Genomic DNA, 26,604 nt, shown 5'->3' with positions numbered 1-26,604 from the left:
CCAGGAGATTGTACACATGAATATTGTATACCATAAGGCTGTATACCAGTGGTTTGTACACCAGCAGTTTGTACACCAGGAGGCTCAGTTGGCCTGCCGGGGTGAAATTGCAGCCGCAGCCCAATTGCAGACGTTGGTTGGCTTCATGACCGCTACCACTTGCCCCACAGAAAACGCCCGACATGGGCAAACTTCTGCCCAGTAAGGCTGTACACCAGGATGGCTGTAAACCTGAAGGATATACGCCAGGATCCTGTAAACCCACAGGCTGTACACCATTCGGCTGTAAACCAGGTGGCTGTACACCAGAGGTCTGTACACCAGGATTCAGTACAGCAGGAGGCTGTACACCAGTTGGATGTACACCAGGAGGCTGTACACCACGAGGCTGTACACCAGTCAGACGTACACCAGGAGGCTGTACACCAGGAGGCTGTACACCAGGAGGCAATACACCAGAAGGCTGTACACCAGGTGGCTGTATAGCAGGAGCCTGTATACATGAAGCTGTACACCAGGAGTCTGTACACCAGGAGGCTATACACCAGCAGTATGTATACCAGGATGGTGATTGCAACAAGGCCGTATACAATGAGGCTGTCAATAATGAGGTTGTAAATAATGAGGCTATAAATAATGATGCTGTACACAATGACGCTGTACACCAGGTGGATGTAAACAAAGAAGACGTACACCAGGAATCTGTACACCAGGAGAATGCACACAACGAGGCTGTGAACAATGAGGCTGTACACCAGGGGACTGTACACCAGGCAATGTATACAAGGTGGATGTACAGAAGTTGTCTGTACACCTGGATGGTGTACACCAGGAGTTTGTACACCAGAATATTGTATACTGGGAACTATACACCAGGAGTCTGTACATAAGGAGTCTGTACACCAGGAGGCTGTACACCAGGAGTCTGTCCACCAGTCGGATGTACACCCGTAGGCTGAACACAATGAAGCTGTACACCAGGATTCTGTACACCAGGAGGCAATACACCAGGGGTCTATACACCAGGAGGCTATACACCAGCAGTATGTATACCAGGATCATGTATGCAATGAGGCCATATACAACGAGGCTGTAAATAATGAGACTGTACACAATGAGGCTGTACACCAGGTGGCTGTACACAGGAAACTTTACACCAGGAGTCTGTACACCAGGAGGCTATACACCCGCAGTATGTGTTCCAGGATGGTGTAGGTAATGAAGCCGCATAAAACGAGGCTGTACACAATGAGCATGTAGACCAGGTGGCTGTATACCAAGAATTTGTACACCAGGAATCCATAAACCAGGAGTCTGTACACAACGAGGCTGTGAACAATGAGGCTATACACTAGGGGACTGTACAGCAGGAGACGTACGCAAGGAGGATATTTAGCAGTAGTCTGTACACCTGGAGGGTGTACACCAGGAGTTTGTACAGCAGGAGGCTGTAGACCAGGAGGCTGTAGACCAGGAGGCTGTAGACCAGGAGGCTGTACACCAGGATTCTGTACACCAGGATTCTGTACACCAGGATTCTGTACACCAGGATTCTGTACACCAGGATTCTGTACACCAGGATTCTGTACACCAGGATTCTGTACACCAGGATTCTGTACACCAGTCGGATGTACACCAGGATTCTGTACACAATGAAGCTGTACACCAGGAATCTGTACACCAGGAATCTGTACACGAGGAGGCTATACACCAGCAGTATGTATACCAGGATCATGTATGCAACAAGGCCATATGCAACAAGGCTGTAAATAATGAGGCTGTATACAATGAGGCTGTACACCAGGCGGCCAAACACCAAGAAGCTGTATACCAGGAATCTGTACACCAGGGGTCTGTACACCAGGAATATGTACACAATGAATCTGTACACCAGGATTCTGTACACCAAGAGGCAATACACCAGGAGACTGTACACCAAGTTGCTGTACAGCAGCAGCCTGTACACAGGAAGCTGTACACCAAGAATCTATACACCAGAAGGCTATACACCAGCAGTATGTATACCAGGATGGTGTATGCAACGAGGCCGTATACAACGACGCCATATACAACAAGGCCGTAAATAATGAGGCTGTACACAATGAGGCTCTACACAATGAGGCTGTACACCAGGTGGCTGTACACCAAGAAGCTGTACACCAAGAAGCTGTACACCAGGAGTATGTACACAACAAGGCTGTGAACAATGAGGCTGTGCACAGTGACGCTCTACACCAGGGGACTGTACGCCAGGAGATGTACAAAAGGATGTACAGCTGTAGTCTGTACACTTGGAGGGTGTACACCAGAAGTTTGTACACCAGAATACTGTATACCAGGGGGCTATACACTAGGAGTCTGTACACCAGGAGTCTGTACACCAGGAGTATGTACACAACGAGGCTGTACACAACGAGGCTGTGAACAATGAGGCTGTGAACAATGAGACTGTACACCAGGGGACTGTACACCAGGAGATGTACACAAGGAGATGTACACCAGGAGATGTACACCAGGAGAATGTACACCAGGAGAATGTACAACAGTAGGTGTACACCAGGACACTGTACACCGGGAGGCTGTACACCGGGAGGTTGTACACCGGGAGGCTGTACACCGGGAGGCTGTACACCAGCAGTATGTATACCAGGATAGTGTATGCAACGAGGCCGTACACAACGAGGCCGTACACCAGGTGGCTCTACACAATTGGCTGTACAGCAGCAGGCTGTATTTACACCAGGGGACAGTAAACCAGCAGATGTACACAAGGAGGATGTACAGCAGTAGTCTGTGCACCTGGAGGGCATACACCAGGAGATTGTACACGAGAATATTGTATACCAGAAGGCTGTATACCAAGGGTTTGTACACCAGCAGTTTGTGCACCAGGAGGCTCAGTTGGCCTGCCAGGGTGAAATTGCAGCTGCAGCCCAATTGCAGACGTTGGTTGGCTTCCTGACCGCTACCACTTGCCCCACAGAAACCGCCCGATGTGGGCAAACTTCTGCCCAATAAGGCTGTACACCAGGATGGCTGTAAACCTGAAGGATATACGTCAGGATCCTGTAAACCCACGGGCGGTAGACCATTTGGCTGTACACCATTCGGCTGTACACCATTCGGCTGTACACCAGGTGGCTGTACACCAGAGGTCTGTACACCAGGATTCTGTGCAGCAGGAGGCTGTACACCAGTCGGATGTACACTAGGAGGCTGTACACCATGAAGCTCTACACCAGGAGGCAATACACCAGAAGGCTGTACACCAGGTGGCTGTACAGCAGGAGCCTGTATACATGAAGCTGTACACCAGGAGTCTGTACACCAGGAGGCTATACACCAGCAGTATGTATACCAGGATGGTGATTGCAATGACGCCGTATACAATGAGGCTGTCAATAATGAGGTTGTAAATAATGAGGCTATAAAGAATGATGCTGTACACAATGAGGCTGTACACCAGGTGGATGTAAACAAAGAAGACGTACACCAGGAATCTGTACACCAGGAGAATGTACACAACGAGGCTGTGAACAATGAGGCTGTGAACAATGAGGCTGTACACCAAGGGACTGTACACCAGGCAATGTATACAAGGTGGATGTACAGAAATAGTCTGTACACCTGGATGGTGTACACCAGGTGTTTGTAAACGAAAATACTGTATACCAGGGGGCTATACACCAGGAGTCTGTACACCAGGAGTCTGTACACCAGGAGTCTGTACACCAGGAGTCTGTACACCAGGAGTCTGTAGACCATGCGGTTGTAGACCAGGAACCTGTACACCAGGAGTCTGTACAGCAGGAGGCTGCACACCAGTCAGATGTACACCAGGAGGCTGTACACAGGAAACTTTACACCAGGAGTCTGTACACCAGGAGGCTATACACCCGCAGTATGTGTTCCAGGATGGTGTAGGCAATGAAGCCGTATAAAACGGGGCTGTACACAATGAGGATGTGGATAGGTGGCTGTATACCAAGAATTTGTACACCAGGAATCTATACACCAGGAGTCTGTACACAATGAGGCTGTGAACAATGAGGCTATACACTAGGGGACTGTACACCAGGAGATGTACACAAGCAGGATATACAGCAGTTGTCTGTACACCTGCAGCGTGTACACCAGGAGTTTGTACAGCAGGAGGCTGTAGACCAGGAGGCTGTAAACCAGGGGTCTGTACACCAGGAGCCTGTGCACCAGGATTCTGTACACCAGTCGGATGTACACCCGGAGGCTGTACACAATGAAGCTGTACACCAGGAATCTGTACACGAGGAGGCTATACACCAGCAGCATGTATACCAGGATCATGTATGCAACGAGGCCATATGCAACAAGGCTGTAAATAATGAGGTTGTATATAATGAGGCTGTACACCAGGCGGCCAAACACCAAGAAGCTGTATACCAGGAATATGTACACCAGGAGTCTGTACACCAGGATTCTGTACACCAGGATTCTGTACCAGATTACACAGGAGGCAATACACCAGGAATCTGTATACCAGGAGGCTATACACCAGCAGTATGAACACCAGGATCATGTATGCAACAAGGCCATATACAACGAGGCAGTAAATAATGGGGCTGTACACAATGAGGCTGTACACCAGTTGGCTGTACACCAAGAAGCTGTATACAAGGAATCTGTACACCAGGAATCTGTACACCAGGAGTATGTAACAATGAAGCTGTACACAAGGATTCTGTACACCAAGAGGCAATACACCAGGTTGCTGTACAGCAGCAGCCTGTACACAGGAAGCTGTACACCAAGAGTCTATACACCAGGAGGCTATACACCAGCAGTATGTATACCAGGATGGTGTATGCAACGAGGCCGTATACAACGAGGCTGTAAATAATGAGGCTGTACACAATAAGGCTGTACACAATGAGGCTGTATACCAAGAAGCTGTACACCAGGAATCTGTACCCCAGGAATCTGTACACCAGGATTATGTACACAATGAGGCTGTGAACAACGAGGCTGTTAACAATGAGGCTGTACAACAGGGGACTGTACACCAGGAGATGTATACAAGGTGGATGTACAGAAGTAGTCTGTACACCAGGAGAGTGTAAACCAGAATACTGTATATCAGGGGGCTGTAGACCAGGAGCCTGTAGACCAGGAGGCTGTAGACCAGGAGGCTGTACACCAGGAGGCTGTACACCAGGAGTCTGTACACCAGGAGCCTGTACACCAGGATCCTGTACACCAGGATCCTGTACAGCAGGAGGCTGTACACTAGTCGGATGTACACCCATAGGCTGTATACAATGAAGCTGTACACCAGGATTCTGTACACCAGGAGGCAATGCACCAGGAGGCTGCACAACAGGTGGCTGTGCAGCAGGAGCCTGTACACAGGAAGCTGTACACCAGGAGTCTGTACACCAGGAGTCTGTACACCAGCAATATGTATACCAGGATGGTGTATACAACGAGGCTGTACACAATGATGCTGTACACCAGGTGGCTGTACACCAGGTGGCTGTACACCATGTGGCTGTACACCAGGAGTCTGTACACCAGGAATCTGTACACCAGGAGTCTGTATGCTACAAGGATGTGAACAATGAGACTGTTAACAACAAGGCTGTGAACAACGAGGCTGTGAACAATGAGGCTGTACACCAGGGGACTGTACACCAGGAGATGTACACAAGGAGGATGTACACAAGGAGGATGTACAGCAGTAGTCTGTACACCTGGAACGTGTACACCAGGAGTTTGTACACTAGAATACTGTACACCAGGAGGCTGTAGACCAGGGGTCTGTACACCAAGAGGCTGTATACCAGGAGCCTGTACACCAGGATTCGGTACACCAGTCAGATGTACACCCGGAGGCTGTACACAATGAAGCTGTACACCAGGGTTCTGTACACCAGGAGGCAATACACCAGGAGTCTATACAAAAGGAAGCTATACAGGAGCAATATGTACACCAGGATCATGTATGCAACGAGGCCGTATACAACGAGGCTGTAAATAATGAGGCTGTACACAATGAGTCTGTACGCAATGAGGCTGTACACCAAGAAGCTGTACACCAAGAAGCTGTACCCCAGGAATCTGTACACCAGGAGTATGTACACAATGAGGCTGTGAACAACGAGGCTGTTAACAATGAGGCTGTACAACAGGGGACTGTACACCAGGAGATGTATACAAGGTGGATGTACAGAAGTAGTCTGTACACCAGGAGATTGTAAACCAGAATACTGTATACCAGGGGGCTTGTAGACCAGGAGCCTGTAGACCAGGAGCCTGTACACCAGGAGTCTGTACACCAGGAGTCTGTACACAATGAGGCTGTGAACCATGAGGCTGTGAACCATGAGGCTGTACACCAGGGGACTGTACACCAGGGGACTGTACACCAGGAGATGTACACAAGGTGGATGTACAGCAGTAGTCTGTACACCTGGAGGGTGTACACCAGGAGTTTGTACACCAGAATAGTGCATACCAGTGGTCTAAAAACCAAGAGTCTGTAAGACCAGGAGTCTGTACACCAGGAGTCTTTACACCAGGAGTCTGTACACCAGGTGGTTGTAGACCTGGAGCCTGTACACCAGGATTCTGTACAGCAGGAGGCTGTACACCAGTCGGATGTACACCAGGAGGCTGTACACAATGAACTGTACACCAGGGTTCTGTACACCAAGAGGCTGTACACCAGATGGCTGTACATAGGAAACTTTACACCAGGAGTCTGTACACCAGGAGGCTATACACCCGCAGTATGTATTCCAGGATGGTGTAGGCAACGAGGCCGTATAAAACGAGACTGTACACAATGAGGCTGTAGACCAGGTGGCTGTATACCAAGAGGTTGTACACCAGGAATCTGTACATCAGGAGTCTGTACACAACGAGCCTGTGAACAATGAGGCTATACACCAGGGGACTGTACACCAGGAGATGTACACAACGAGGATATACAGCAGTAGTCTGTACACCTGGAGGGTGTACACCAGGAGTCTGTACACCAGAATACTGTATACCAGGAGGCTGTACACCAGGGGTCTGTACACCAGGAGGCTGTAGACCAGGAGGTTGTACAACAGGGGTCTGTACACCAGGAGCCTGTACACCAGGATTCCGTACACCAGTCGGATGTACACCCGGAGGCTGTACACAATGAAGCTGTACACCAGGTTTCTGTACACTAGGAGGCAATACATCAGGAATCTGTATACCAGGAGGCTATACACCAGCAGTATGAACACCAGGATCATGTATGCAACAAGGCCATATACAATGAGGCAGTAAATAATGGAGCTGTACACAATGAGGCTGTACACCAGGTGGCTTTACACCAAGAAGCTGTATACAAGGAATCTGTACACCAGGAGGCTGTACACCAGGAAAATGTACACAATCAAGCTGTACACCAGGATTCTGTACACCAAGAGGCAATACACCAGGAGACTGTACACCAGGTTGCTGTACAGCAGCAGCCTGTACACAGGAAGCTGTACACCAAGAGTCTATACACCAGAAGGCTATACACCAGCAGTATGTATACCAGGATGGTGTATGCAATGGGGCCATATACAACGACGCCGTATACAATGAGGCCGTAAATAATGAGGCTGTACACAATGAGGCTCTACACAATGAGGCTGTACACCAGGTGGCTGTACACCAGGTGGCTGTACACCAAGAAGCTGTACACCAAGAAGCTGTACACCAGGAGTATGTACACAACAAGGCTGTGAACAATGAGGCTGTGCACAGTGACGCTCTACACCAGGGGACTGTACGCCAGGAGATGTACAAAAGGATGTACAGCTGTAGTCTGTACACTTGGAGGGTGTACACCAGAAGTTTGTACACCAGAATACTGTATACCAGGGGGCTATACACTAGGAGTCTGTACACCAGGAGTCTGTACACCAGGAGTATGTACACAACGAGGCTGTACACAACGAGGCTGTGAACAATGAGGCTGTGAACAATGAGACTGTACACCAGGGGACTGTACACCAGGAGATGTACACAAGGAGATGTACACCAGGAGATGTACACCAGGAGAATGTACACCAGGAGAATGTACAACAGTAGGTGTACACCAGGACACTGTACACCGGGAGGCTGTACACCGGGAGGTTGTACACCGGGAGGCTGTACACCGGGAGGCTGTACACCAGCAGTATGTATACCAGGATAGTGTATGCAACGAGGCCGTACACAACGAGGCCGTACACCAGGTGGCTCTACACAATTGGCTGTACAGCAGCAGGCTGTATTTACACCAGGGGACAGTAAACCAGCAGATGTACACAAGGAGGATGTACAGCAGTAGTCTGTGCACCTGGAGGGCATACACCAGGAGATTGTACACGAGAATATTGTATACCAGAAGGCTGTATACCAAGGGTTTGTACACCAGCAGTTTGTGCACCAGGAGGCTCAGTTGGCCTGCCAGGGTGAAATTGCAGCTGCAGCCCAATTGCAGACGTTGGTTGGCTTCCTGACTGCTACCACTTGCCCCACAGAAACCGCCCGATGTGGGCAAACTTCTGCCCAATAAGGCTGTACACCAGGATGGCTGTAAACCTGAAGGATATACGTCAGGATCCTGTAAACCCACGGGCGGTAGACCATTTGGCTGTACACCATTCGGCTGTACACCATTCGGCTGTACACCAGGTGGCTGTACACCAGAGGTCTGTACACCAGGATTCTGTGCAGCAGGAGGCTGTACACCAGTCGGATGTACACTAGGAGGCTGTACACCATGAAGCTCTACACCAGGAGGCAATACACCAGAAGGCTGTACACCAGGTGGCTGTACAGCAGGAGCCTGTATACATGAAGCTGTACACCAGGAGTCTGTACACCAGGAGGCTATACACCAGCAGTATGTATACCAGGATGGTGATTGCAATGACGCCGTATACAATGAGGCTGTCAATAATGAGGTTGTAAATAATGAGGCTATAAAGAATGATGCTGTACACAATGAGGCTGTACACCAGGTGGATGTAAACAAAGAAGACGTACACCAGGAATCTGTACACCAGGAGAATGTACACAACGAGGCTGTGAACAATGAGGCTGTGAACAATGAGGCTGTACACCAAGGGACTGTACACCAGGCAATGTATACAAGGTGGATGTACAGAAATAGTCTGTACACCTGGATGGTGTACACCAGGTGTTTGTAAACGAAAATACTGTATACCAGGGGGCTATACACCAGGAGTCTGTACACCAGGAGTCTGTACACCAGGAGTCTGTACACCAGGAGTCTGTACACCAGGAGTCTGTACACCAGGAGTCTGTAGACCATGCGGTTGTAGACCAGGAACCTGTACACCAGGAGTCTGTACAGCAGGAGGCTGCACACCAGTCAGATGTACACCAGGAGGCTGTACACAGGAAACTTTACACCAGGAGTCTGTACACCAGGAGGCTATACACCCGCAGTATGTGTTCCAGGATGGTGTAGGCAATGAAGCCGTATAAAACGGGGCTGTACACAATGAGGATGTGGATAGGTGGCTGTATACCAAGAATTTGTACACCAGGAATCTATACACCAGGAGTCTGTACACAATGAGGCTGTGAACAATGAGGCTATACACTAGGGGACTGTACACCAGGAGATGTACACAAGCAGGATATACAGCAGTTGTCTGTACACCTGCAGCGTGTACACCAGGAGTTTGTACAGCAGGAGGCTGTAGACCAGGAGGCTGTAAACCAGGGGTCTGTACACCAGGAGCCTGTGCACCAGGATTCTGTACACCAGTCGGATGTACACCCGGAGGCTGTACACAATGAAGCTGTACACCAGGAATCTGTACACGAGGAGGCTATACACCAGCAGCATGTATACCAGGATCATGTATGCAACGAGGCCATATGCAACAAGGCTGTAAATAATGAGGTTGTATATAATGAGGCTGTACACCAGGCGGCCAAACACCAAGAAGCTGTATACCAGGAATATGTACACCAGGAGTCTGTACACCAGGATTCTGTACACCAGGATTCTGTACACCAGGAGGCAATACACCAGGAATCTGTATACCAGGAGGCTATACACCAGCAGTATGAACACCAGGATCATGTATGCAACAAGGCCATATACAACGAGGCAGTAAATAATGGGGCTGTACACAATGAGGCTGTACACCAGTTGGCTGTACACCAAGAAGCTGTATACAAGGAATCTGTACACCAGGAATCTGTACACCAGGAGTATGTAACAATGAAGCTGTACACAAGGATTCTGTACACCAAGAGGCAATACACCAGGTTGCTGTACAGCAGCAGCCTGTACACAGGAAGCTGTACACCAAGAGTCTATACACCAGGAGGCTATACACCAGCAGTATGTATACCAGGATGGTGTATGCAACGAGGCCGTATACAACGAGGCTGTAAATAATGAGGCTGTACACAATAAGGCTGTACACAATGAGGCTGTATACCAAGAAGCTGTACACCAGGAATCTGTACCCCAGGAATCTGTACACCAGGATTATGTACACAATGAGGCTGTGAACAACGAGGCTGTTAACAATGAGGCTGTACAACAGGGGACTGTACACCAGGAGATGTATACAAGGTGGATGTACAGAAGTAGTCTGTACACCAGGAGAGTGTAAACCAGAATACTGTATATCAGGGGGCTGTAGACCAGGAGCCTGTAGACCAGGAGGCTGTAGACCAGGAGGCTGTACACCAGGAGGCTGTACACCAGGAGGCTGTACACCAGGAGTCTGTACACCAGGAGCCTGTACACCAGGATCCTGTACACCAGGATCCTGTACAGCAGGAGGCTGTACACTAGTCGGATGTACACCCATAGGCTGTATACAATGAAGCTGTACACCAGGATTCTGTACACCAGGAGGCAATGCACCAGGAGGCTGCACAACAGGTGGCTGTGCAGCAGGAGCCTGTACACAGGAAGCTGTACACCAGGAGTCTGTACACCAGGAGTCTGTACACCAGCAATATGTATACCAGGATGGTGTATACAACGAGGCTGTACACAATGATGCTGTACCAGGGCTACACAGGTGGCTGTACACCATGTGGCTGTACACCAGGAGTCTGTACACCAGGAATCTGTACACCAGGAGTCTGTATGCTACAAGGATGTGAACAATGAGACTGTTAACAACAAGGCTGTGAACAACGAGGCTGTGAACAATGAGGCTGTACACCAGGGGACTGTACACCAGGAGATGTACACAAGGAGGATGTACACAAGGAGGATGTACAGCAGTAGTCTGTACACCTGGAACGTGTACACCAGGAGTTTGTACACTAGAATACTGTACACCAGGAGGCTGTAGACCAGGGGTCTGTACACCAAGAGGCTGTATACCAGGAGCCTGTACACCAGGATTCGGTACACCAGTCAGATGTACACCCGGAGGCTGTACACAATGAAGCTGTACACCAGGGTTCTGTACACCAGGAGGCAATACACCAGGAGTCTATACAAAAGGAAGCTATACAGGAGCAATATGTACACCAGGATCATGTATGCAACGAGGCCGTATACAACGAGGCTGTAAATAATGAGGCTGTACACAATGAGTCTGTACGCAATGAGGCTGTACACCAAGAAGCTGTACACCAAGAAGCTGTACCCCAGGAATCTGTACACCAGGAGTATGTACACAATGAGGCTGTGAACAACGAGGCTGTTAACAATGAGGCTGTACAACAGGGGACTGTACACCAGGAGATGTATACAAGGTGGATGTACAGAAGTAGTCTGTACACCAGGAGATTGTAAACCAGAATACTGTATACCAGGGGGCTTGTAGACCAGGAGCCTGTAGACCAGGAGCCTGTACACCAGGAGTCTGTACACCAGGAGTGTGTACACAATGAGGCTGTGAACCATGAGGCTGTGAACCATGAGGCTGTACACCAGGGGACTGTACACCAGGGGACTGTACACCAGGAGATGTACACAAGGTGGATGTACAGCAGTAGTCTGTACACCTGGAGGGTGTACACCAGGAGTTTGTACACCAGAATAGTGCATACCAGTGGTCTAAAAACCAAGAGTCTGTAAGACCAGGAGTCTGTACACCAGGAGTCTTTACACCAGGAGTCTGTACACCAGGAGTCTGTACACCAGGTGGTTGTAGACCTGGAGCCTGTACACCAGGATTCTGTACAGCAGGAGGCTGTACACCAGTCGGATGTACACCAGGAGGCTGTACACAATGAACTGTACACCAGGGTTCTGTACACCAAGAGGCTGTACACCAGATGGCTGTACATAGGAAACTTTACACCAGGAGTCTGTACACCAGGAGGCTATACACCCGCAGTATGTATTCCAGGATGGTGTAGGCAACGAGGCCGTATAAAACGAGACTGTACACAATGAGGCTGTAGACCAGGTGGCTGTATACCAAGAGGTTGTACACCAGGAATCTGTACATCAGGAGTCTGTACACAACGAGCCTGTGAACAATGAGGCTATACACCAGGGGACTGTACACCAGGAGATGTACACAACGAGGATATACAGCAGTAGTCTGTACACCTGGAGGGTGTACACCAGGAGTCTGTACACCAGAATACTGTATACCAGGAGGCTGTACACCAGGGGTCTGTACACCAGGAGGCTGTAGACCAGGAGGTTGTACAACAGGGGTCTGTACACCAGGAGCCTGTACACCAGGATTCCGTACACCAGTCGGATGTACACCCGGAGGCTGTACACAATGAAGCTGTACACCAGGTTTCTGTACACTAGGAGGCAATACATCAGGAATCTGTATACCAGGAGGCTATACACCAGCAGTATGAACACCAGGATCATGTATGCAACAAGGCCATATACAATGAGGCAGTAAATAATGGAGCTGTACACAATGAGGCTGTACACCAGGTGGCTTTACACCAAGAAGCTGTATACAAGGAATCTGTACACCAGGAGGCTGTACACCAGGAAAATGTACACAATCAAGCTGTACACCAGGATTCTGTACACCAAGAGGCAATACACCAGGAGACTGTACACCAGGTTGCTGTACAGCAGCAGCCTGTACACAGGAAGCTGTACACCAAGAGTCTATACACCAGAAGGCTATACACCAGCAGTATGTATACCAGGATGGTGTATGCAATGGGGCCATATACAACGACGCCGTATACAATGAGGCCGTAAATAATGAGGCTGTACACAATGAGGCTCTACACAATGAGGCTGTACACCAGGTGGCTGTACACCAGGTGGCTGTACACCAAGAAGCTGTACACCAAGAAGCTGTACACCAGGAGTATGTACACAACAAGGCTGTGAACAATGAGGCTGTGCACAGTGACGCTCTACACCAGGGGACTGTACGCCAGGAGATGTACAAAAGGATGTACAGCTGTAGTCTGTACACTTGGAGGGTGTACACCAGAAGTTTGTACACCAGAATACTGTATACCAGGGGGCTATACACTAGGAGTCTGTACACCAGGAGTCTGTACACCAGGAGTATGTACACAACGAGGCTGTACACAACGAGGCTGTGAACAATGAGGCTGTGAACAATGAGACTGTACACCAGGGGACTGTACACCAGGAGATGTACACAAGGAGATGTACACCAGGAGATGTACACCAGGAGAATGTACACCAGGAGAATGTACAACAGTAGGTGTACACCAGGACACTGTACACCGGGAGGCTGTACACCGGGAGGTTGTACACCGGGAGGCTGTACACCGGGAGGCTGTACACCAGCAGTATGTATACCAGGATAGTGTATGCAACGAGGCCGTACACAACGAGGCCGTACACCAGGTGGCTCTACACAATTGGCTGTACAGCAGCAGGCTGTATTTACACCAGGGGACAGTAAACCAGCAGATGTACACAAGGAGGATGTACAGCAGTAGTCTGTGCACCTGGAGGGCATACACCAGGAGATTGTACACGAGAATATTGTATACCAGAAGGCTGTATACCAAGGGTTTGTACACCAGCAGTTTGTGCACCAGGAGGCTCAGTTGGCCTGCCAGGGTGAAATTGCAGCTGCAGCCCAATTGCAGACGTTGGTTGGCTTCCTGACCGCTACCACTTGCCCCACAGAAACCGCCCGATGTGGGCAAACTTCTGCCCAATAAGGCTGTACACCAGGATGGCTGTAAACCTGAAGGATATACGTCAGGATCCTGTAAACCCACGGGCGGTAGACCATTTGGCTGTACACCATTCGGCTGTACACCATTCGGCTGTACACCAGGTGGCTGTACACCAGAGGTCTGTACACCAGGATTCTGTGCAGCAGGAGGCTGTACACCAGTCGGATGTACACTAGGAGGCTGTACACCATGAAGCTCTACACCAGGAGGCAATACACCAGAAGGCTGTACACCAGGTGGCTGTACAGCAGGAGCCTGTATACATGAAGCTGTACACCAGGAGTCTGTACACCAGGAGGCTATACACCAGCAGTATGTATACCAGGATGGTGATTGCAATGACGCCGTATACAATGAGGCTGTCAATAATGAGGTTGTAAATAATGAGGCTATAAAGAATGATGCTGTACACAATGAGGCTGTACACCAGGTGGATGTAAACAAAGAAGACGTACACCAGGAATCTGTACACCAGGAGAATGTACACAACGAGGCTGTGAACAATGAGGCTGTGAACAATGAGGCTGTACACCAAGGGACTGTACACCAGGCAATGTATACAAGGTGGATGTACAGAAATAGTCTGTACACCTGGATGGTGTACACCAGGTGTTTGTAAACGAAAATACTGTATACCAGGGGGCTATACACCAGGAGTCTGTACACCAGGAGTCTGTACACCAGGAGTCTGTACACCAGGAGTCTGTACACCAGGAGTCTGTAGACCATGCGGTTGTAGACCAGGAACCTGTACACCAGGAGTCTGTACAGCAGGAGGCTGCACACCAGTCAGATGTACACCAGGAGGCTGTACACAGGAAACTTTACACCAGGAGTCTGTACACCAGGAGGCTATACACCCGCAGTATGTGTTCCAGGATGGTGTAGGCAATGAAGCCGTATAAAACGGGGCTGTACACAATGAGGATGTGGATAGGTGGCTGTATACCAAGAATTTGTACACCAGGAATCTATACACCAGGAGTCTGTACACAATGAGGCTGTGAACAATGAGGCTATACACTAGGGGACTGTACACCAGGAGATGTACACAAGCAGGATATACAGCAGTTGTCTGTACACCTGCAGCGTGTACACCAGGAGTTTGTACAGCAGGAGGCTGTAGACCAGGAGGCTGTAAACCAGGGGTCTGTACACCAGGAGCCTGTGCACCAGGATTCTGTACACCAGTCGGATGTACACCCGGAGGCTGTACACAATGAAGCTGTACACCAGGAATCTGTACACGAGGAGGCTATACACCAGCAGCATGTATACCAGGATCATGTATGCAACGAGGCCATATGCAACAAGGCTGTAAATAATGAGGTTGTATATAATGAGGCTGTACACCAGGCGGCCAAACACCAAGAAGCTGTATACCAGGAATATGTACACCAGGAGTCTGTACACCAGGATTCTGTACACCAGGATTCTGTACACCAGGAGGCAATACACCAGGAATCTGTATACCAGGAGGCTATACACCAGCAGTATGAACACCAGGATCATGTATGCAACAAGGCCATATACAACGAGGCAGTAAATAATGGGGCTGTACACAATGAGGCTGTACACCAGTTGGCTGTACACCAAGAAGCTGTATACAAGGAATCTGTACACCAGGAATCTGTACACCAGGAGTATGTAACAATGAAGCTGTACACAAGGATTCTGTACACCAAGAGGCAATACACCAGGTTGCTGTACAGCAGCAGCCTGTACACAGGAAGCTGTACACCAAGAGTCTATACACCAGGAGGCTATACACCAGCAGTATGTATACCAGGATGGTGTATGCAACGAGGCCGTATACAACGAGGCTGTAAATAATGAGGCTGTACACAATAAGGCTGTACACAATGAGGCTGTATACCAAGAAGCTGTACACCAGGAATCTGTACCCCAGGAATCTGTACACCAGGATTATGTACACAATGAGGCTGTGAACAACGAGGCTGTTAACAATGAGGCTGTACAACAGGGGACTGTACACCAGGAGATGTATACAAGGTGGATGTACAGAAGTAGTCTGTACACCAGGAGAGTGTAAACCAGAATACTGTATATCAGGGGGCTGTAGACCAGGAGCCTGTAGACCAGGAGGCTGTAGACCAGGAGGCTGTACACCAGGAGGCTGTACACCAGGAGGCTGTACACCAGGAGTCTGTACACCAGGAGCCTGTACACCAGGATCCTGTACACCAGGATCCTGTACAGCAGGAGGCTGTACACTAGTCGGATGTACACCCATAGGCTGTATACAATGAAGCTGTACACCAGGATTCTGTACACCAGGAGGCAATGCACCAGGAGGCTGCACAACAGGTGGCTGTGCAGCAGGAGCCTGTACACAGGAAGCTGTACACCAGGAGTCTGTACACCAGGAGTCTGTACACCAGCAATATGTATACCAGGATGGTGTATACAACGAGGCTGTACACAATGATGCTGTACACCAGGTGGCTGTACACCAGGTGGCTGTACACCATGTGGCTGTACACCAGGAGTCTGTACACCAGGAATCTGTACACCAGGAGTCTGTATGCTACAAGGATGTGAACAATGAGACTGTTAACAACAAGGCTGTGAACAACGAGGCTGTGAACAATGAGGCTGTACACCAGGGGACTGTACACCAGGAGATGTACACAAGGAGGATGTACACAAGGAGGATGTACAGCAGTAGTCTGTACACCTGGAACGTGTACACCAGGAGTTTGTACACTAGAATACTGTACACCAGGAGGCTGTAGACCAGGGGTCTGTACACCAAGAGGCTGTATACCAGGAGCCTGTACACCAGGATTCGGTACACCAGTCAGATGTACACCCGGAGGCTGTACACAATGAAGCTGTACACCAGGGTTCTGTACACCAGGAGGCAATACACCAGGAGTCTATACAAAAGGAAGCTATACAGGAGCAATATGTACACCAGGATCATGTATGCAACGAGGCCGTATACAACGAGGCTGTAAATAATGAGGCTGTACACAATGAGTCTGTACGCAATGAGGCTGTACACCAAGAAGCTGTACACCAAGAAGCTGTACCCCAGGAATCTGTACACCAGGAGTATGTACACAATGAGGCTGTGAACAACGAGGCTGTTAACAATGAGGCTGTACAACAGGGGACTGTACACCAGGAGATGTATACAAGGTGGATGTACAGAAGTAGTCTGTACACCAGGAGATTGTAAACCAGAATACTGTATACCAGGGGGCTTGTAGACCAGGAGCCTGTAGACCAGGAGCCTGTACACCAGGAGTCTGTACACCAGGAGTGTGTACACAATGAGGCTGTGAACCATGAGGCTGTGAACCATGAGGCTGTACACCAGGGGACTGTACACCAGGGGACTGTACACCAGGAGATGTACACAAGGTGGATGTACAGCAGTAGTCTGTACACCTGGAGGGTGTACACCAGGAGTTTGTACACCAGAATAGTGCATACCAGTGGTCTAAAAACCAAGAGTCTGTAAGACCAGGAGTCTGTACACCAGGAGTCTTTACACCAGGAGTCTGTACACCAGGTGGTTGTAGACCTGGAGCCTGTACACCAGGATTCTGTACAGCAGGAGGCTGTACACCAGTCGGATGTACACCAGGAGGCTGTACACAATGAACTGTACACCAGGGTTCTGTACACCAAGAGGCTGTACACCAGATGGCTGTACATAGGAAACTTTACACCAGGAGTCTGTACACCAGGAGGCTATACACCCGCAGTATGTATTCCAGGATGGTGTAGGCAACGAGGCCGTATAAAACGAGACTGTACACAATGAGGCTGTAGACCAGGTGGCTGTATACCAAGAGGTTGTACACCAGGAATCTGTACATCAGGAGTCTGTACACAACGAGCCTGTGAACAATGAGGCTATACACCAGGGGACTGTACACCAGGAGATGTACACAACGAGGATATACAGCAGTAGTCTGTACACCTGGAGGGTGTACACCAGGAGTCTGTACACCAGAATACTGTATACCAGGAGGCTGTACACCAGGGGTCTGTACACCAGGAGGCTGTAGACCAGGAGGTTGTACAACAGGGGTCTGTACACCAGGAGCCTGTACACCAGGATTCCGTACACCAGTCGGATGTACACCCGGAGGCTGTACACAATGAAGCTGTACACCAGGTTTCTGTACACTAGGAGGCAATACATCAGGAATCTGTATACCAGGAGGCTATACACCAGCAGTATGAACACCAGGATCATGTATGCAACAAGGCCATATACAATGAGGCAGTAAATAATGGAGCTGTACACAATGAGGCTGTACACCAGGTGGCTTTACACCAAGAAGCTGTATACAAGGAATCTGTACACCAGGAGGCTGTACACCAGGAAAATGTACACAATCAAGCTGTACACCAGGATTCTGTACACCAAGAGGCAATACACCAGGAGACTGTACACCAGGTTGCTGTACAGCAGCAGCCTGTACACAGGAAGCTGTACACCAAGAGTCTATACACCAGAAGGCTATACACCAGCAGTATGTATACCAGGATGGTGTATGCAATGGGGCCATATACAACGACGCCGTATACAATGAGGCCGTAAATAATGAGGCTGTACACAATGAGGCTCTACACAATGAGGCTGTACACCAGGTGGCTGTACACCAAGAAGCTGTACACCAGGAATCTGTACACCAGGAATCTGTACACCAGGAGTATGTACACAACAAGGCTGTGAACAATGAGGCTGTGCACAGTGACGCTCTACACCAGGGGACTGTACGCCAGGAGATGTACAAAAGGATGTACAGCTGTAGTCTGTACACTTGGAGGGTGTACACCAGAAGTTTGTACACCAGAATACTGTATACCAGGTGGCTATACACCAGGAGTCTGTACACCAGGAGTATGTACACAACGAGGCTGTACACAACAAGGCTGTGAACAATGAGGCTGTGAACAATGAGAGTGTACACCAGGGGACTGTACACCAGGAGATGTACACCAGGAGATGTACACCAGGAGATGTACACCAGGAGATGTACACCAGGAGATGTACACAAGGAGAATGTACAACAGTAGGTGTACACCGGGAGACTGTACACCGGAAGGTTGTACACCGGGAGGCTGTACACAGGGAGGCTGTACACCAGCAGTATGTATACCAGGATAGTGTATGCAACGAGGCCGTACACAACGAGGCCGTACACCAGGTGGCTGTACAAAATTGGCTGTACAGCAGCAGGTTGTATTTACACCAGGGGACAGTAAACCAGCAGATGTACACAAGGAGGATGTACAGTTGTAGTCTGTACATCTGGAGGGCATACACCAGGAGATTGTACACATGAATATTGTATACCATAAGGCTGTATACCAGTGGTTTGTACACCAGCAGTTTGTACACCAGGAGGCTCAGTTGGCCTGCCGGGGTGAAATTGCAGCCGCAGCCCAATTGCAGACGTTGGTTGGCTTCATGACCGCTACCACTTGCCCCACAGAAAACGCCCGACATGGGCAAACTTCTGCCCAGTAAGGCTGTACACCAGGATGGCTGTAAACCTGAAGGATATACGCCAGGATCCTGTAAACCCACAGGCTGTACACCATTCGGCTGTAAACCAGGTGGCTGTACACCAGAGGTCTGTACACCAGGATTCAGTACAGCAGGAGGCTGTACACCAGTTGGATGTACACCAGGAGGCTGTACACCACGAGGCTGTACACCAGTCAGACGTACACCAGGAGGCTGTACACCAGGAGGCTGTACACCAGGAGGCAATACACCAGAAGGCTGTACACCAGGTGGCTGTATAGCAGGAGCCTGTATACATGAAGCTGTACACCAGGAGTCTGTACACCAGGAGGCTATACACCAGCAGTATGTATACCAGGATGGTGATTGCAACAAGGCCGTATACAATGAGGCTGTCAATAATGAGGTTGTAAATAATGAGGCTATAAATAATGATGCTGTACACAATGACGCTGTACACCAGGTGGATGTAAACAAAGAAGACGTACACCAGGAATCTGTACACCAGGAGAATGCACACAACGAGGCTGTGAACAATGAGGCTGTACACCAGGGGACTGTACACCAGGCAATGTATACAAGGTGGATGTACAGAAGTTGTCTGTACACCTGGATGGTGTACACCAGGAGTTTGTACACCAGAATACTGTATACTGGGAACTATACACCAGGAGTCTGTACATAAGGAGTCTGTACACCAGGAGGCTGTACACCAGGAGTCTGTCCACCAGTCGGATGTACACCCGTAGGCTGAACACAATGAAGCTGTACACCAGGATTCTGTACACCAGGAGGCAATACACCAGGGGTCTATACACCAGGAGGCTATACACCAGCAGTATGTATACCAGGATCATGTATGCAATGAGGCCATATACAACGAGGCTGTAAATAATGAGACTGTACACAATGAGGCTGTACACCAGGTGGCTGTACACAGGAAACTTTACACCAGGAGTCTGTACACCAGGAGGCTATACACCCGCAGTATGTGTTCCAGGATGGTGTAGGTAATGAAGCCGCATAAAACGAGGCTGTACACAATGAGCATGTAGACCAGGTGGCTGTATACCAAGAATTTGTACACCAGGAATCCATAAACCAGGAGTCTGTACACAACGAGGCTGTGAACAATGAGGCTATACACTAGGGGACTGTACAGCAGGAGACGTACGCAAGGAGGATATTTAGCAGTAGTCTGTACACCTGGAGGGTGTACACCAGGAGTTTGTACAGCAGGAGGCTGTAGACCAGGAGGCTGTAGACCAGGAGGCTGTAGACCAGGAGGCTGTAGACCAGGAGGCTGTACACCAGGATTCTGTACACCAGGATTCTGTACACCAGGATTCTGTACACCAGGATTCTGTACACCAGGATTCTGTACACCAGGATTCTGTACACCAGGATTCTGTACACCAGTCGGATGTACACCCGGAGGCTGTACACAATGAAGCTGTACACCAGGAATCTGTACACCAGGAATCTGTACACGAGGAGGCTATACACCAGCAGTATGTATACCAGGATCATGTATGCAACAAGGCCATATGCAACAAGGCTGTAAATAATGAGGCTGTATACAATGAGGCTGCACACCAGGCGGCCAAACACCAAGAAGCTGTATACCAGGAATCTGTACACCAGGGGTCTGTACACCAGGAATATGTACACAATGAATCTGTACACCAGGATTCTGTACACCAAGAGGCAATACACCAGGAGACTGTACACCAAGTTGCTGTACAGCAGCAGCCTGTACACAGGAAGCTGTACACCAAGAATCTATACACCAGAAGGCTATACACCAGCAGTATGTATACCAGGATGGTGTATGCAACGAGGCCGTATACAACGACGCCATATACAACAAGGCCGTAAATAATGAGGCTGTACACAATGAGGCTCTACACAATGAGGCTGTACACCAGGTGGCTGTACACCAAGAAGCTGTACACCAAGAAGCTGTACACCAGGAGTATGTACACAACAAGGCTGTGAACAATGAGGCTGTGCACAGTGACGCTCTACACCAGGGGACTGTACGCCAGGAGATGTACAAAAGGATGTACAGCTGTAGTCTGTACACTTGGAGGGTGTACACCAGAAGTTTGTACACCAGAATACTGTATACCAGGGGGCTATACACTAGGAGTCTGTACACCAGGAGTCTGTACACCAGGAGTATGTACACAACGAGGCTGTACACAACGAGGCTGTGAACAATGAGGCTGTGAACAATGAGACTGTACACCAGGGGACTGTACACCAGGAGATGTACACAAGGAGATGTACACCAGGAGATGTACACCAGGAGAATGTACACCAGGAGAATGTACAACAGTAGGTGTACACCAGGACACTGTACACCGGGAGGCTGTACACCGGGAGGTTGTACACCGGGAGGCTGTACACCGGGAGGCTGTACACCAGCAGTATGTATACCAGGATAGTGTATGCAACGAGGCCGTACACAACGAGGCCGTACACCAGGTGGCTCTACACAATTGGCTGTACAGCAGCAGGCTGTATTTACACCAGGGGACAGTAAACCAGCAGATGTACACAAGGAGGATGTACAGCAGTAGTCTGTGCACCTGGAGGGCATACACCAGGAGATTGTACACGAGAATATTGTATACCAGAAGGCTGTATACCAAGGGTTTGTACACCAGCAGTTTGTGCACCAGGAGGCTCAGTTGGCCTGCCAGGGTGAAATTGCAGCTGCAGCCCAATTGCAGACGTTGGTTGGCTTCCTGACCGCTACCACTTGCCCCACAGAAACCGCCCGATGTGGGCAAACTTCTGCCCAATAAGGCTGTACACCAGGATGGCTGTAAACCTGAAGGATATACGTCAGGATCCTGTAAACCCACGGGCGGTAGACCATTTGGCTGTACACCATTCGGCTGTACACCATTCGGCTGTACACCAGGTGGCTGTACACCAGAGGTCTGTACACCAGGATTCTGTGCAGCAGGAGGCTGTACACCAGTCGGATGTACACTAGGAGGCTGTACACCATGAAGCTCTACACCAGGAGGCAATACACCAGAAGGCTGTACACCAGGTGGCTGTACAGCAGGAGCCTGTATACATGAAGCTGTACACCAGGAGTCTGTACACCAGGAGGCTATACACCAGGAGGCTATACACCAGCAGTATGTATACCAGGATGGTGATTGCAATGACGCCGTATACAATGAGGCTGTCAATAATGAGGTTGTAAATAATGAGGCTATAAAGAATGATGCTGTACACAATGAGGCTGTACACCAGGTGGATGTAAACAAAGAAGACGTACACCAGGAATCTGTACACCAGGAGAATGTACACAACGAGGCTGTGAACAATGAGGCTGTGAACAATGAGGCTGTACACCAAGGGACTGTACACCAGGCAATGTATACAAGGTGGATGTACAGAAATAGTCTGTACACCTGGATGGTGTACACCAGGTGTTTGTAAACGAAAATACTGTATACCAGGGGGCTATACACCAGGAGTCTGTACACCAGGAGTCTGTACACCAGGAGTCTGTACACCAGGAGTCTGTACACCAGGAGTCTGTAGACCATGCGGTTGTAGACCAGGAACCTGTACACCAGGAGTCTGTACAGCAGGAGGCTGCACACCAGTCAGATGTACACCAGGAGGCTGTACACAGGAAACTTTACACCAGGAGTCTGTACACCAGGAGGCTATACACCCGCAGTATGTGTTCCAGGATGGTGTAGGCAATGAAGCCGTATAAAACGGGGCTGTACACAATGAGGATGTGGATAGGTGGCTGTATACCAAGAATTTGTACACCAGGAATCTATACACCAGGAGTCTGTACACAATGAGGCTGTGAACAATGAGGCTATACACTAGGGGACTGTACACCAGGAGATGTACACAAGCAGGATATACAGCAGTTGTCTGTACACCTGCAGCGTGTACACCAGGAGTTTGTACAGCAGGAGGCTGTAGACCAGGAGGCTGTAAACCAGGGGTCTGTACACCAGGAGCCTGTGCACCAGGATTCTGTACACCAGTCGGATGTACACCCGGAGGCTGTACACAATGAAGCTGTACACCAGGAATCTGTACACGAGGAGGCTATACACCAGCAGCATGTATACCAGGATCATGTATGCAACGAGGCCATATGCAACAAGGCTGTAAATAATGAGGTTGTATATAATGAGGCTGTACACCAGGCGGCCAAACACCAAGAAGCTGTATACCAGGAATATGTACACCAGGAGTCTGTACACCAGGATTCTGTACACCAGGATTCTGTACACCAGGAGGCAATACACCAGGAATCTGTATACCAGGAGGCTATACACCAGCAGTATGAACACCAGGATCATGTATGCAACAAGGCCATATACAACGAGGCAGTAAATAATGGGGCTGTACACAATGAGGCTGTACACCAGTTGGCTGTACACCAAGAAGCTGTATACAAGGAATCTGTACACCAGGAATCTGTACACCAGGAGTATGTAACAATGAAGCTGTACACAAGGATTCTGTACACCAAGAGGCAATACACCAGGTTGCTGTACAGCAGCAGCCTGTACACAGGAAGCTGTACACCAAGAGTCTATACACCAGGAGGCTATACACCAGCAGTATGTATACCAGGATGGTGTATGCAACGAGGCCGTATACAACGAGGCTGTAAATAATGAGGCTGTACACAATAAGGCTGTACACAATGAGGCTGTATACCAAGAAGCTGTACACCAGGAATCTGTACCCCAGGAATCTGTACACCAGGATTATGTACACAATGAGGCTGTGAACAACGAGGCTGTTAACAATGAGGCTGTACAACAGGGGACTGTACACCAGGAGATGTATACAAGGTGGATGTACAGAAGTAGTCTGTACACCAGGAGAGTGTAAACCAGAATACTGTATATCAGGGGGCTGTAGACCAGGAGCCTGTAGACCAGGAGGCTGTAGACCAGGAGGCTGTACACCAGGAGGCTGTACACCAGGAGGCTGTACACCAGGAGTCTGTACACCAGGAGCCTGTACACCAGGATCCTGTACACCAGGATCCTGTACACCAGGATCCTGTACAGCAGGAGGCTGTACACTAGTCGGATGTACACCCATAGGCTGTATACAATGAAGCTGTACACCAGGATTCTGTACACCAGGAGGCAATGCACCAGGAGGCTGCACAACAGGTGGCTGTGCAGCAGGAGCCTGTACACAGGAAGCTGTACACCAGGAGTCTGTACACCAGGAGTCTGTACACCAGCAATATGTATACCAGGATGGTGTATACAACGAGGCTGTACACAATGATGCTGTACACCAGGTGGCTGTACACCATGTGGCTGTACACCAGGAGTCTGTACACCAGGAATCTGTACACCAGGAGTCTGTATGCTACAAGGATGTGAACAATGAGACTGTTAACAACAAGGCTGTGAACAACGAGGCTGTGAACAATGAGGCTGTACACCAGGGGACTGTACACCAGGAGATGTACACAAGGAGGATGTACACAAGGAGGATGTACAGCAGTAGTCTGTACACCTGGAACGTGTACACCAGGAGTTTGTACACTAGAATACTGTACACCAGGAGGCTGTAGACCAGGGGTCTGTACACCAAGAGGCTGTATACCAGGAGCCTGTACACCAGGATTCGGTACACCAGTCAGATGTACACCCGGAGGCTGTACACAATGAAGCTGTACACCAGGGTTCTGTACACCAGGAGGCAATACACCAGGAGTCTATACAAAAGGAAGCTATACAGGAGCAATATGTACACCAGGATCATGTATGCAACGAGGCCGTATACAACGAGGCTGTAAATAATGAGGCTGTACACAATGAGTCTGTACGCAATGAGGCTGTACACCAAGAAGCTGTACACCAAGAAGCTGTACCCCAGGAATCTGTACACCAGGAGTATGTACACAATGAGGCTGTGAACAACGAGGCTGTTAACAATGAGGCTGTACAACAGGGGACTGTACACCAGGAGATGTATACAAGGTGGATGTACAGAAGTAGTCTGTACACCAGGAGATTGTAAACCAGAATACTGTATACCAGGGGGCTTGTAGACCAGGAGCCTGTAGACCAGGAGCCTGTACACCAGGAGTCTGTACACCAGGAGTGTGTACACAATGAGGCTGTGAACCATGAGGCTGTGAACCATGAGGCTGTACACCAGGGGACTGTACACCAAGGGACTGTACACCAGGGGACTGTACACCAGGAGATGTACACAAGGTGGATGTACAGCAGTAGTCTGTACACCTGGAGGGTGTACACCAGGAGTTTGTACACCAGAATAGTGCATACCAGTGGTCTAAAAACCAAGAGTCTGTAAGACCAGGAGTCTGTACACCAGGAGTCTTTACACCAGGAGTCTGTACACCAGGTGGTTGTAGACCTGGAGCCTGTACACCAGGATTCTGTACAGCAGGAGGCTGTACACCAGTCGGATGTACACCAGGAGGCTGTACACAATGAACTGTACACCAGGGTTCTGTACACCAAGAGGCTGTACACCAGATGGCTGTACATAGGAAACTTTACACCAGGAGTCTGTACACCAGGAGGCTATACACCCGCAGTATGTATTCCAGGATGGTGTAGGCAACGAGGCCGTATAAAACGAGACTGTACACAATGAGGCTGTAGACCAGGTGGCTGTATACCAAGAGGTTGTACACCAGGAATCTGTACATCAGGAGTCTGTACACAACGAGCCTGTGAACAATGAGGCTATACACCAGGGGACTGTACACCAGGAGATGTACACAACGAGGATATACAGCAGTAGTCTGTACACCTGGAGGGTGTACACCAGGAGTCTGTACACCAGAATACTGTATACCAGGAGGCTGTACACCAGGGGTCTGTACACCAGGAGGCTGTAGACCAGGAGGTTGTACAACAGGGGTCTGTACACCA

General features: G+C 49.5%; 2 protein-coding genes across 2 annotated transcripts; both read right to left on the bottom strand.

Moving 5' to 3' along the window:
* Window positions 1-8,439: 8,439 nt before the first annotated feature.
* LOC121288395 (repetitive proline-rich cell wall protein 1-like) lies at window positions 8,440-9,880 on the bottom strand. Its single transcript, XM_041206947.1, has 3 exons — window positions 9,645-9,880; window positions 8,901-9,042; window positions 8,440-8,775 (listed from the first exon to the last, which is right to left on the bottom strand). The coding sequence occupies exons 1-3, from the start codon at window positions 9,878-9,880 to the stop codon at window positions 8,440-8,442; spliced, it is 714 nt and encodes a 237-aa protein (XP_041062881.1).
* Window positions 9,881-25,333: 15,453 nt separating this feature from the next.
* On the bottom strand, window positions 25,334-25,987 carry LOC121288394 (repetitive proline-rich cell wall protein 1-like). The gene has a single exon (XM_041206946.1). It carries the CDS (start codon window positions 25,985-25,987, stop codon window positions 25,334-25,336), a length of 654 nt encoding a protein of 217 aa, XP_041062880.1.
* Between the last annotated feature and the right edge of the window lie 617 nt (window positions 25,988-26,604).

The sequence above is a fragment of the Carcharodon carcharias genome, chromosome 15, assembly GCF_017639515.1.
Source record: "Carcharodon carcharias isolate sCarCar2 chromosome 15, sCarCar2.pri, whole genome shotgun sequence".
NCBI lineage: Eukaryota > Metazoa > Chordata > Chondrichthyes > Lamniformes > Lamnidae > Carcharodon > Carcharodon carcharias.
This window is presented reverse-complemented; position numbering and strand designations above follow the sequence as displayed.

Bases quoted from the DNA above. Each gene is read 5' to 3' on its own strand.
- LOC121288394 (XM_041206946.1), bottom strand. From the start codon at position 25,987: ATGCACTATTCTGGTGTACAAACTCCTGGTGTACACCCTCCAGGTGTA.
- LOC121288395 (XM_041206947.1), bottom strand. From the start codon at position 9,880: ATGATCCTGGTATACATGCTGCTGGTGTATAGCCTCCTCGTGTACAGA. The intron at 9,043-9,644 runs GTACATCTCCTG...CCTGGTGTACAG, and splicing joins CTGCTGTATATCCTGCTTGT to ATTCCTGGTGTACGTCTTCT. The intron at 8,776-8,900 runs GTATACATACTG...CTCCTGGTGTAG, and splicing joins TCATTGCAATCACCATCCTG to AGCTTCATGGTGTACAGCCT.